Below are 12050 nucleotides of genomic sequence, written 5' to 3'. Positions count from 1 at the left end.
ATCCTAAGCCCCGCTTTTGCAAGGACGGCCTCCCCTGGGGTGTTTCCTTCCTTCTAAAACGTTCTGGCCCTGACTTCAGGGCTCAAGTGTTGCATCTCAGAAAGGAGATGTGGAAAGCCAGCCTCTGTGAGCTACGAAGTCCCCTCAGCACGGGTGAGGCCATGGGAGGGACATCCTCACTCTCCCCCCCGGGGGAAAGGACTTCAGGCACGGTGACCACCGTGAGGCCCCCCAGAAGCGGCCGGGCCGTGAAGGACAAGCAGGGGGGCCGTGTCCAAGGGAGGGCAGAGAACGCGGCAGCGGTCAGCGGTGTCCGCCCGTGACCTCCGCCAGGTGCACGGTCCCGCGTCCTCTGGATCCTGCCCAGGAAGCTCACAGGCGCCGGCCCACTTGCTGTCGGGTTTTGTTCCCCGGACGGACGCCCCGGCACAGGGACAGAGGCGCGATGGCCCCGCCACGCCGGGCCACCGAGACCCGTGGAGAAGCAGGCCGTGGGGGCATAATCTCACATCCACCCGGACGCCTGCTTTACAAGGGGTCACAGCGGTCTACAGCTCAGTGGGGACCACGCGGCCAGGTCACCCCCGGCCTCTGTGTCCGACGTACTTCTGCTTTCTGATTAAGATCTCATTCTTCACAATCGTAAGAGGAACTAAGACGTGTCTTTACTTACCTACCTAACACTAGGGGTTTTCCAAATTAAAATGACTTGCTAAAAAGCGATTACTGATGTAGTGACACAAAATAAATACGTGTATGTGCAGAGACCTGACTCTGTGACCTCACGTGAGCGCCATGGCCCGAGACCTGACTCCATGACCACTGGCGCGCCTGAACGAGACCCTTACTTGGTGAGGACGCTGCAGAAGAGGGGCACGTAGGGCCGGAGCTCCTCGGGAAGGGTGTGCAGGCTACAGAAGGCTCTGAAGTACACCACGCCGTTGGTGGGCTGCGCACAGTACTGCACGGGGGTCTCGCCAGCTGCAGGGACAGAAGGCAGCGACCTTGGAAACCTCATCACTCTTGTCTTGGGTAATATTTAAACGCTGGTACTTTTCAAGGGTGTTTAAAATTCACATCGGCAAAGGCTAATCTCCTTCGAGGTGAAACTGTAAGTTCTCCGCGCGGAAGAAAGCCACCTCTGCCAGGCCTGGGACGGAGGGGGTGCTCCTCGGCGCCTGCAGCTGTGCGCCCCTCCCCCCGCCCCGTGCGGCCTCGGGGGCTGGCAACGCCCAACCTCCTCCCCCTCCCGTCCCACGTGCCCCCCGCCACGAGGTGCCACGACCCACCGTGCATGTGGCACCCCAGGGCCTCGGGNCACAGACAACCTGTGATTTACCTTCACCAACTCTTCTAATGACCTTAGTGGACCTCGCTGATGAACTGAAACTAGGGGAGCATGAAGACGTGGGAACGTTAACCCTGCCTCCCAGAGGCCTCCTCCGAAGGAAAGATCTCGTTTATGCGTGCGCGTGCACACACACACACACACGCACACATACGCGGCACACACATGCACGCGCACACCCACTACAGGGCCGTAGTAAACACAAGGAGCCATGTTAAGAACAGAGAGAAAGTGAGGGTGCTTCTCAAGATCAAAGTGACCCCATGACCAAGTGCATGGCCCAAATACGGACTCTTCGGGGCACGTGCTCCCGTGAGCCCACGGGCAGCAGAGCAGGAGACGNGGCCTGTCGCCTCCCCCCGCCTCTCCCCACTTCTCCCCAGCGGGGCTGTGCACCAGGGTGCTGGTGTGGATACAGAGCCAGGCCACAGCCGCCCACAGACCTGCCAGGGCCACCTCCAGGTGCGTCAGCGGGATGGTGGGCTCGATGTCCGACACCTTCAGTGCAGGCAGGCAGCATGTGTCCTGAGCTTGGCTCTGCTGAGTCTGTAACTCCAGGCCTATAAGCAAGCGGCGTGAGGAACATTCAGGGCAGGGGCTGGAAGGTGTGGCGACCCGCCACACGGCCCGCAGGCTTCCCAGTTTGCTTGCTGCCGGTTCCAAGCAAACCCAACTCCAAGCACCACCACCGTCAGGGAGGCCAAGCTTTCCTAAGTCCCTCCCCCTTCCCCACACGTGAAGGAACGGCTGTGCTGCGGGCCGGGCTTGCTCAGTCTCCCCTCCACCCCACCAGGCTCTGTACTAGAGAGCCTGAATGCTCAGCCCAGTTTTCAGACCATCAACCCATTCCCTACTGGATTAGAAATTCTAGCTTTTGCACCTTAGTCTCCTGCAAGCTGCGCCAACCTGAGCGCAGTGCCTGTGCAATCTCGCATTTCACACGCTCTCCAAATGCTCAAGCACACGTTTTCTGGGCCCGATCTCTCACAGATCCGGTAACAGGGGAGAGGCCCTTCCTCCCTGGAGTCATAGAACCGCGCTGCCCGTCAGGGCGGGAACCCCAAACTGCACTGCCCATCGGGGGTGAACCCCAAACCACACTGCCTGTCAGGGGGGAACCCCAAACCGCACTGCCCATCAGGGCGGGAACCCCAAATCACACTGCCCGTCACANCCAACCTGAGCGCAGTGCCTGTGCAATCTCGCATTTCACACGCTCTCCAAATGCTCAAGCACACGTTTTCTGGGCCCGATCTCTCACAGATCCGGTAACAGGGGAGAGGCCCTTCCTCCCTGGAGTCATAGAACCGCGCTGCCTGTCAGGGCGGGAACCCCAAACTGCGCTGCCCATCAGGGCGGGAACCCCAAACCTCACAGCCCATCAGGGCAGGAACCCCAAACCTCACAGCCCATCAGGGCGGGAACCCCAAAGGCTGGGCATCTGCACCTGGAATGGCACACTAGGGAAAACACTGCACGGTTTCAAGTCCGCCAAACAAACAGCTTCATCTCCCACGGCAGTCTGAGCTGAGAGGACCTGGCCCCCGTGTCTACCTCCGAGGTCCCGACCCCTGACCGTGGGCTGCCCCGCACAGGCACGGGACTGCTGCATCTGGCCCACAGCACTCACCCCAGGAGACGCTAAGGAGCAGGCTCTTGGCAGCTTTCCACAGGCTTTTCCAGCCCCCCCGACTGGGTGTTACCTCCATCAACTGCTGGCTGACCCCTGGCCCCCTTATCCCTCGACACTGCTTAGGTCAGCAGGAGCTGAGGAGCCCACCCTGTTCAGTTCTAGGGCCTCCCACCCCCGTCCTGAGCTGCACCCCCAGACCCGCTCCCCCAGGGTTCCCCGGTTGGCCAGGTGACAAGCTCCTGATGGCGGGGCTATGGCCCGCGACCAGGGACACAGACACCCCAAAGTGGAAGGCTGTCCAGGTTTTAGTGAGCCAGTCTCCCGCCCCCACAGTGCTCACTGTGCTCACCTACAGCGGAAACTCAACACGCACACTGCTCTCACCGGAGTCCACATCTAAGATGTACTGACCAGAAACCCCCCTCACGCGCTAGCACCACGTCTGACGTGGTGGAACCACGCAGTGGTCTGTAAGCACAGCTCCACTCACACGGGGTGTGGACCTGAGCACACGGGATTTCTCTAGAACCAAGCCCACCTGTGTGGCAGGGCAAGAGTCTGGTAAGTCGGGGCTCTACTGCGTTCTGTTGCTCAGGCCCACAATTCTGCTCTGTGCTACACAGGGCTTTAGTCAGAGACGGAAAGCGAGCGGGACGGACTGTATCCAACTAAGCTTCTTCACAGCAAACTGTCAACAAAATCAAGCAGTCTACAGAATGGGAGAAAATATCTGCAAACCACCTCTGATAAGGAGTTAATATCTAAATACATAAAGAACTTGTACAATTCAACAGGGAAAGCATAAATAACCTGACTAAAAGTGGGCAGGGGATTTGCATAGCCCCTTCCCTGACAAGTCATGCAGATGGCCAAGAGACCCGTGAAGAGCAGCTCGACATCCATCACCAGGGAGACGCAGATCAAAAACACCTCATCCCTGCCAGAGCAGCTGCATGCGGGGGAGGGTGTGGAGCGCAGGGAGCAGTGCCGGCGGGGGCGGGAGATGGTGTGGGGGGTGCAGAGCCTGGCGCGCTGCTGGGAGGAGCCCAGGGTGGTGTGGCCACAGTGGAGACCAGACGGAGGTTCCGTTCTATCACTGGACCGAGCAACTCTGCCTCTGGGCAGTTAACTCAAGAGGAAAAAGCCTAACTTGGAAAGGTGTCTGTACCCCCATGTCTGTTGCAGGGTCGTTCACGATGGCCAAGACCAGGGAGCTGCCTAGGTGTCCGCAGTGGAGGAAGGCGTGTACGTACAAGGGCTTACGTAGAGCCATAAACAGAAGTCTTGCCATTTACCAAAACACAGAGGGCACCACGCTTAGTGACAGGAGTCCGAGAGAGAGAAACACGTGTGCTCTCACGCACATGTGGCATCTGAAAAAGCAAACGCCAAGCTCACGGTGACGACAGACTGGTGGGTGGTGTGTGAGGAATGGACACAGGGGGACAAGGTACACACAGCATGAAGTCACAGCACGTGCGACACAGCTCGGGGACTCCAGGGGAGAAGGCGTGCTGCACGTGTGAAAGCGGCTAAGCCAGCAGACCTCATGGTCCCCATCACAAGCTGCAGCCGTGCGGGGACGGTGCGGACTAGCTGCCCTGTGGTCGTTCTGCAAGATGGGCAAATATCAACTCACTGTGCTACACGCCTGAGGCTACAATAATGTACCAACCGTACTTGCTTATGCACTTATTAAACCCATGGAGCAGACTGTCCTCGGATGGAGAACATGCCAGCTGACCTTACCCAAAGGCCAAGCGATGAGTTATATATCAATTTAAAAAAAGAAGATGGACTTGTCCAGTGGCACTCATGAAACAGAAGCGATTATTCTATTACTCACGATTAGCTGGCTGCATTTATGAAGAGCTTACAACAGCTGTAGGTAAATCCAGAACCCTGAGATCAAGAGTAACGGCTTACACGCTGAATCGCTTTCACTAGACTACATCGCCTGCACCAGTGCCTGATAGGTAACCTGACAGCCCTCACACCATCCCGGCCACCTGCCATTCTGGTGGGGTGGGAGGGGTCGGTGCAGACTGTGTATCTACTTTGATAGATTTCATTTATTCGTATAACTTACAGATGATAAAATCCACAGTTTTAAAGACCTAATTCAATAAATTCTACCAATGCATAAAGTTCTATGATCATCACATTGTGATGTCATCTCCGTCTGCCACAAAGTCCCCTCCTGGCTCCCGCGGGAGGCTCCCGGCCCTCACTTGCCTTGCCTCAGTGTAGTTTTACCATTTCTACAGTGTCGTGTACAAGCCGCACTGGGCAGGCGCGGTTTGGGCCTGGCTAGTCTCACTCAGCACAATGCATCTGAGCCCCATCGAAGCTGAGTGTGTCCATACTTTGCTTCTCATACGGCTGAAGAGTATTGTCACCGCGTGGACACACTGTGTTAATGGAGACGTGGGCTGTTTCCCGAAATGTGTTTTCGTTTCTTTTGGGCAAATCATCTGGAGCAGACCGCTGGGCTGTAGGGCCAGTGTGTTCAGCCCAGGAAGGGACCAGGTACCCGTCTGTCTGCACCCAGGCCTGCGCCCCCTGGCCCCCAGCAGTGCATCATGACCGCAAGGAGTATGTTCCAAGCTCCCCAGCAGATGCCCAAAACCGTGGATAAAGCCAGACCCCACACGTACTTACCCGTAACCAAGTTCAATTCATAAACTCAGTGCAGCAAGACTAACAACAACTAACGATAACACAGAACAGCGGCGACAATACGCTGAAATGAAAGTCACATGAATGTGATGTCTGCTCTCTCTCAATACATTCCTGTGCCGGGGAAGCGACAAAATGCCTACGTGAGAGACTCAGGCACGGTGACACAGCTCTGAGGGCGCATCAGGAGAATATGCTCGTGGCCCGCGGTGACCACAGGTCACGGGGGGCTGGGGTGGGGGACGGCTGTGCCTCTTCTCCAGTGCCCTGCCTTCCTCATCCACAGGATGAGGCTTCTGAGGACAGCCATCGTACTGGGAGAGAAGCCGTCACACCCACTGTGACCTCTGTCACTGCCCGATAAATATGCTAGCTGAAATGGCACTCGCCTCCAACTACCTGCTCATTTCACGAAGTTCACGGGGGTTGGGGGAAGGCTAGGGAATGAGGATGAAGTTAAACATCTGACCTTTTTCATAGATCTGCTGCTTGTCTTTCGGGGAAAGAGAGTTGACCTTTTGCTTTAGCTTTTCCATCTCCTTCTGTGTTTGTTTCTCGGAATACGTGTCATCGGCTCTCATTGACAAAGTCAGCTTATGCGGATTGTCCTGCAAGAGGCACAGCAAGAGAAGACAAGCTGAAGCAAGATCTCACTGGAGCCCAACCCGCTGACGAGCCGCTGGCTGCATACACGGGCCAGCGGTGCAGCGGCCGTTCTGAAGAGCCACGACAACAGAATGTGCCTCAAAGGCGGTCCTGCAGGAAGTACAGAAGCCACGGAGGCCCCCAGCTGTCACCCTCACCAAGTCGTTACTGTGTGATGCACACGCGCTGCTGTTACCGCTACCGGGTGCTTATGTTACAGTTACTCTGTCTAAACCAGAAACCTATCAATACTGAACATCCTCTTTACACCTTACTTGCACGTTTTCACATTATAAATCTTTGACTTTAGCCTAAATAAAAAATAACAGAAGAAACTAATGTAATGTTTATCTAGACTTCTCAAAGATTAGAACTAAATTCTTCAGGATTCTGTCAATTATGAGGACAAAGTAGATATCCACCTAGGTAAAAACGATTATTTAATGTGCTTCTCACATGCAACAACTAACAAAACGCGCGCGCGCACACACACACACACACAGCTGTAACACTAGAGGAAAGGGGGCCACACTACAATACAAAGTTTATACACAGTAACCTGCGGTAGCAGAGATGCCAGTTCGAGTGGCAAACCTATGCCCCGTGTCCAAAGTATGTGCACATGGCACAACGGAGCTGCCCTTCACTACACACACAGTGCAAGCCCCGTGGTAGAGCCTTCTGAGTTCTACCACACTCATGACAATCTTCCAGGGAACACACACCAAGTGCAAGCCCCAAAGCAATGCACACAAATGAGCATCAAAAGAATCCATCATAAAAAGCAAAATACCAACATTTAGGTGATTGTTCTTGTATTCTTGACAAACAAAAGTCAAGGCTTCACAGGGGTGAATTCTACCAAACATTTAAAGGGTCAACATCTACGTTCTTCAAATTACTCCAAGAGGCCAGTAACCCTGATGGCCTCAAATACAAAATCCTCAGTAAATTACCAGCAAACCACATTCAACACTAACATTAAAATGACTACTCACTGATAGATGCAGAAAAAGCATTTGACAAAATTCAACTACGTTCAATAAAAACCACCAACAAAGTGGGGTTAGTGGGAACATACCTGCGTGTGAAAAGGCCACCTGCGGCCAACCAGGAGCTAACATCACACTCAAATGGGGAAAACCTGAGAGCTTCTGCTCTAAGATCAAGAACAAGACAAGGACGTCCACTGTCACCACTTTTATTCCACACAGTCCTGCAGTTGGTCAGGTCCAAGTAAAACTGTCCCTGTTTGCAGATAACATGATACTATACAAAGAAAACCTTAAAGAACCCACCCAAAACACTGTGAGAATAAATGAATCCAGAATGTTAATAGAAGATATTGGCGGTTTTTAAACATGTCAAAACGTAGTAGAAAAAGAAATTAAGAGAACAGTTCCATTCACGAGTACACCGAAAAGAATAAAATACCCGGAAATAAACCTAAGCAAAAAGGTGAAAGACCTGTGCTCTGCAAACTAGGAAACCCTGATGAAGGAGACAGAAGACGATACACACATGGAAAAGACAACGGCGCTCATGGACAGGAAAAACTCACACTGTTAATACCTACACTACAAAGCACTCTACAGATTGAGTGTAATCCCTATTAAACCACCAACAGCATTTTCCACAGAACTAGAATAATCCTATTAATTTCTACGGAATCCAGAAAGACCCTAAAGAGCCAAAGCAATTTCGAGAAAGAACAAAGTTAGACATACCACAATCCTAGATCTCAAGATTTATTCCAAAGCTGTAGTCATCAAAACAGCATGAGGTCAGCTGGGAAGATGGTGGAGGAGGGGGCCTGTCACTCACCTGGTCCCAGCGACACAAGGAGAAAACACTCACATCAGGGTACGTAACCCAGAGAACGATCTGGGGACTGGCAGAATAGCCCCCCTCCAGGTAGAGGCCGCACTGAAGATGGCAGGAAGGGAGAGAAACAATCCATGGCCGTCCATGGCAGGGAGGGAGCAGGTGACACAGAGAAGGGTGGAAATACACTATCAGCCTGGGAAACCCCCCACTGGGGAGGGTGAATCCCCTCAATACTTGGCTTTGAAAACGAGAGGAGCTGAATTTTGTGAGTGCTTACACCCAGTGGGACATAAAGCCTGGAATTTTATTTTTTAGTATTTTTTATTTGCGAGAGAGTGAGTGTGTGTGCAAACAAGGGAGGGCCAGAGAGAGGGGGACAGAATGTTAAGCAGGGCCGATGCTCAGCACAGAGCCCAACATGGGGCTACATCCCATGAGCCTGGGATCATGACCAGAGCCAAAATCAAGAGCTGGATGCTCAACTGACTGAGCCACTCAGGCGCCTGAAGCCTGAAATTCTTTTTAAAATGTTTGCTTATTTTGAGAGACAGAGAGCATGAGCAGAGGAAGTCAGAGAGACAGGGAGTGAGAGAATCCCAAGCAAGCTCCGCACTGTCACACAGAACCTGATATGGGGCTCAATCTCACAAACTGTGCTATCATGACCTGAACTGAAATCAAGAGTTGGATGCTCAACCAGTTGAGCCATCTAGTGCCCCCTGAAGCCTGGAATTCTAAAAATCAGCATAAAAGCATGTCCTTAAAGAGACAGCACACCAAGAAGTCCCTGCAAATACAGCACTTTGAGAAATGCCAGGGGCAGACCGGAAGGAGAGTAGTCTGCTCACAGCGAGGCCCAGAGAAACAGGGATCAAGGGAGAACCCTCCAGGAACAAGGAACTGACTGGTACCATTTTCCTCTCCTGTCCCCAGCACAAACAATGGCCACCCGTGGGAACCCGCAGCACACTGACACTCCTTATGAAATTGGCTTGCACCAAGCCATGCCTCCCCCCTGCTTGTGGGGGGAGGGGATCTGTTCTTCACAGTCACACTCACCTCAGTCCTGGCACTGCAGGCCCCTACCCCAGGACCGGCACAAACCCTGCCAACACTACATCTCTGACCCACGTGTTTTGAAGGACCTCAGTCTCAGTGGCAGTGGGGGAAGGACTCAAGCAAACCAGTGCATATCTTGTTAAACATGTCACATACCTGCTGGGAAGCAAATACTGCCCACAAGGCAGAGACAGCCTCTGCAGACAAGGGGACTGAAGGAAGAAGAGGCCAGGCCCAACAGCAGGACACACAACACACCTAGGAGACACCTCCTGAAGTGCCCGGCCCTGGGGAGCAGGGGACACTGCTGGGCACAACAGGGCATCTGCATCAGGTCACTACTGTTAAGAGCAAGACAGGGGCACCCAGGTGGTTTAGTCGGTTAAGCTTCCGACTTCGGCTCAGGTCATGATCTCACAGTTCGTGGGCTCGAGCCCCACATCAGGCTCTGTGCTGACAGCTCAGAGCCTGGAGCTGCTTCAGATTCTGTGTCTCCCTCTCTCTCTGCTCCTCCCCTGCTCATGCTCTCTCTCAGAAATAAAATAAAAACATTAAACATTTTTTTAAAAAAAAGAGCAAAACAAGTAGCTCACTTTCTAAACACATGGAAACAGACATAGAGTTGAACAAAATAAGGAGACAGAGTAATATGTCCCAAATGAAAAGAAAGGACCAAACCATAGCGAGAGACAAGTGAAGCAGATAAAATAAAAAATACAACTGATGGAATAAACAGCAGACTAGATGAAGCAGAGGAACAAATTAGTGACCTGGAAGACAGAGTAATGGAAAGTAAACAAGCTAAACAGGAGAGGGGGGAAATTATGCAAATTGAGAATAGTCTTAGGGAACTCAGTGATTCCCATCCAGCAAAGAAACATCTGCATCACAGGGATCCCAAGAGAAGAGACAGAAAAGGGGGCAGGAAATTTATTTTAAGAAATAACAGTTGAAAACTTCCCTAATCTGGGGACGTTAACAGATGACAGATCCAGGGGGCACAGAGATGCCCCTCTGACCAAAACCAACCCAAGGAGGTCCACACCAAGACACACAGTAATTAAAATGGCAGAAAGTAGTGATAAAGAAAAAGTCTCAAAAGTAGCAAGAGAAAAGAAGACATTACACACAAGGGAAATCCCCATAAGGCGATCAGTGGATTTTTCAGCAGAAACTTTATAGGCCTAAAGGGGCTGGAATGATATATTCACAGTTGAAAGAAGAAAACTCTGCAGGCAAGAATACTCTATCCAGCCAGGCTAATGTTCAGAACAGAAGGAGAGATTAAGAGTTCCTCAGAAAATGAAAACTAAAGAAGTTCATGACCACTAAGCCAGCCCTGCAAAGAAGTATTAAAGGGGCTCCGAGTGAGGAGACAATAGTGTGATTATGAAAAGAAACACAAATACAGTAAAAACAAGTGTTTGTGCAAAAATCTGTTAAGGGATTCATAAAATAAAAAGCTGTATAATATAATACCATATACTTAAAAAAGTTTTTTTTAAGGTTTATTCATTTTTCAGAGACGAGACAGAGCATGAAGGGGGTAGGGGCAGAGAGAGAGGGAGACACAGAATCTGAAGCAGCTCCAGGCTCTGAGCTGTCAGCACAGAGCCTGATGGGGGGCTCGAACCTGTGAACTGCAAGATCATGACCTGAGCCGAAGTCAGATGCTCAACCGACTGAGCCACCCAGATGCCCCCAGCACCACATACTTAAAACGTGCAGGAGAAAGATGTAAAGAATGGGTCCATATTTAAGGGACCAGTAAACTTAACATAGACTGCTAAAACGAGAAAGCGTTATACACAAACCAAATGGGAACCACAAATCAAAAACCAGTAATAAACATGCAAAACACAAAGAAAAAGGAATCCAAGTATATCACCAAAGGAAGTCAACAAACTATGAAAGAGCACAAGAAGGAAGGATCAGAGAAAATCTATAGAAACAGCCGCAAAACAAGTAACAAAATAGCAGTAAGTACAAACCTAATGGTGTAGAAAATGTTGGGGTTCGGAGCCGATGGCCAAGAAAGAATTCGTGAGGTGTATTTGGTGCAAAAAGGTGCTTTATGAAAGCACAGGGGCGGGTCGCATGGGCAGAAAGCTGCACTGGGGTTGCGACGGGTGACTATGTACCTTCAGGTTGGGAGGGGTCAGAGAAGCAGAAACCTCCAAAGTATTCTGGAGACAAGATTTCCAGGACCCTGAGGGGACGAGCTACTGTCAGGAAAAGGCCACTTACTACTGTTTGGTAAAACCTTGGTCATGAGACCTTTCAGATGTACATCAGTAGGCCATATGCTTGGGGAATGACTGCTGACATGTATTTGGCAGAGATACAGGAAGTTTTCAAAGTTATTTTTATATTTAAAGCAGACTCACAGGATCCTGGAGGTCAGGATAATGTCAAGCTAAAATTGCCTTTTGCCCTTTAGCAAAGTGTCACCATCAAGGTAGCTGAGCTCCTAGAGGGAGGTCACTCTGCCTTTGTCAATGACTGTCAACGGGCTGTAGGCAGTAAGGGAATTTAGTTCTTCACTTGCCTTTGTTTCCCACATCACCTATCAAAAATTACTTTTTTTTTTTTTTTTGAGAGAGAAGTGTACGCATGCCTAAGTATGGAAGGGGCAGAGAGAGAGAAACAGAGAGAGAGATCTCAAACAGGCCTGCCCAACACAGGGCTCGAACTTATGACTGTGAGATCATGACATGAGCTGAAATCAAGAGTTGGAAACTTAACCAACTGAACCACCCAGGTTTCCCCACAATTACTTTGAATATAAACAGACTAAACACTCCAATCAAAAGATACAAGGTGACAGAATGGATAAAAAAAAGAAATAAGACCCATCTA

General features: G+C 51.3%; 1 protein-coding gene across 2 annotated transcripts in view; it reads right to left on the bottom strand.

The window, feature by feature from the left end:
• The window catches only part of PITRM1 (pitrilysin metallopeptidase 1), a 41987-nt gene that overhangs the window by 6933 nt on the left and 23004 nt on the right, over positions 1–12050 (bottom strand). For both annotated transcript variants that reach the window (XM_077758549.1, XM_077758550.1), the window contains 3 exons: positions 6130–6268; positions 1792–1908; positions 849–981 (listed from right to left, as the gene is read on the bottom strand). In XM_077758549.1, the coding sequence (XP_077614675.1) occupies positions 849–981; positions 1792–1908; positions 6130–6268 (389 nt within the window). The remainder of the gene's footprint in view (positions 1–848; positions 982–1791; positions 1909–6129; positions 6269–12050) is intronic.

This window comes from Crocuta crocuta, unplaced genomic scaffold (genome assembly GCF_008692635.1).
Source record: "Crocuta crocuta isolate KB4526 unplaced genomic scaffold, BGI_CrCroc_1.0 scaffold32, whole genome shotgun sequence".
NCBI lineage: Eukaryota > Metazoa > Chordata > Mammalia > Carnivora > Hyaenidae > Crocuta > Crocuta crocuta.
This window is presented reverse-complemented; position numbering and strand designations above follow the sequence as displayed.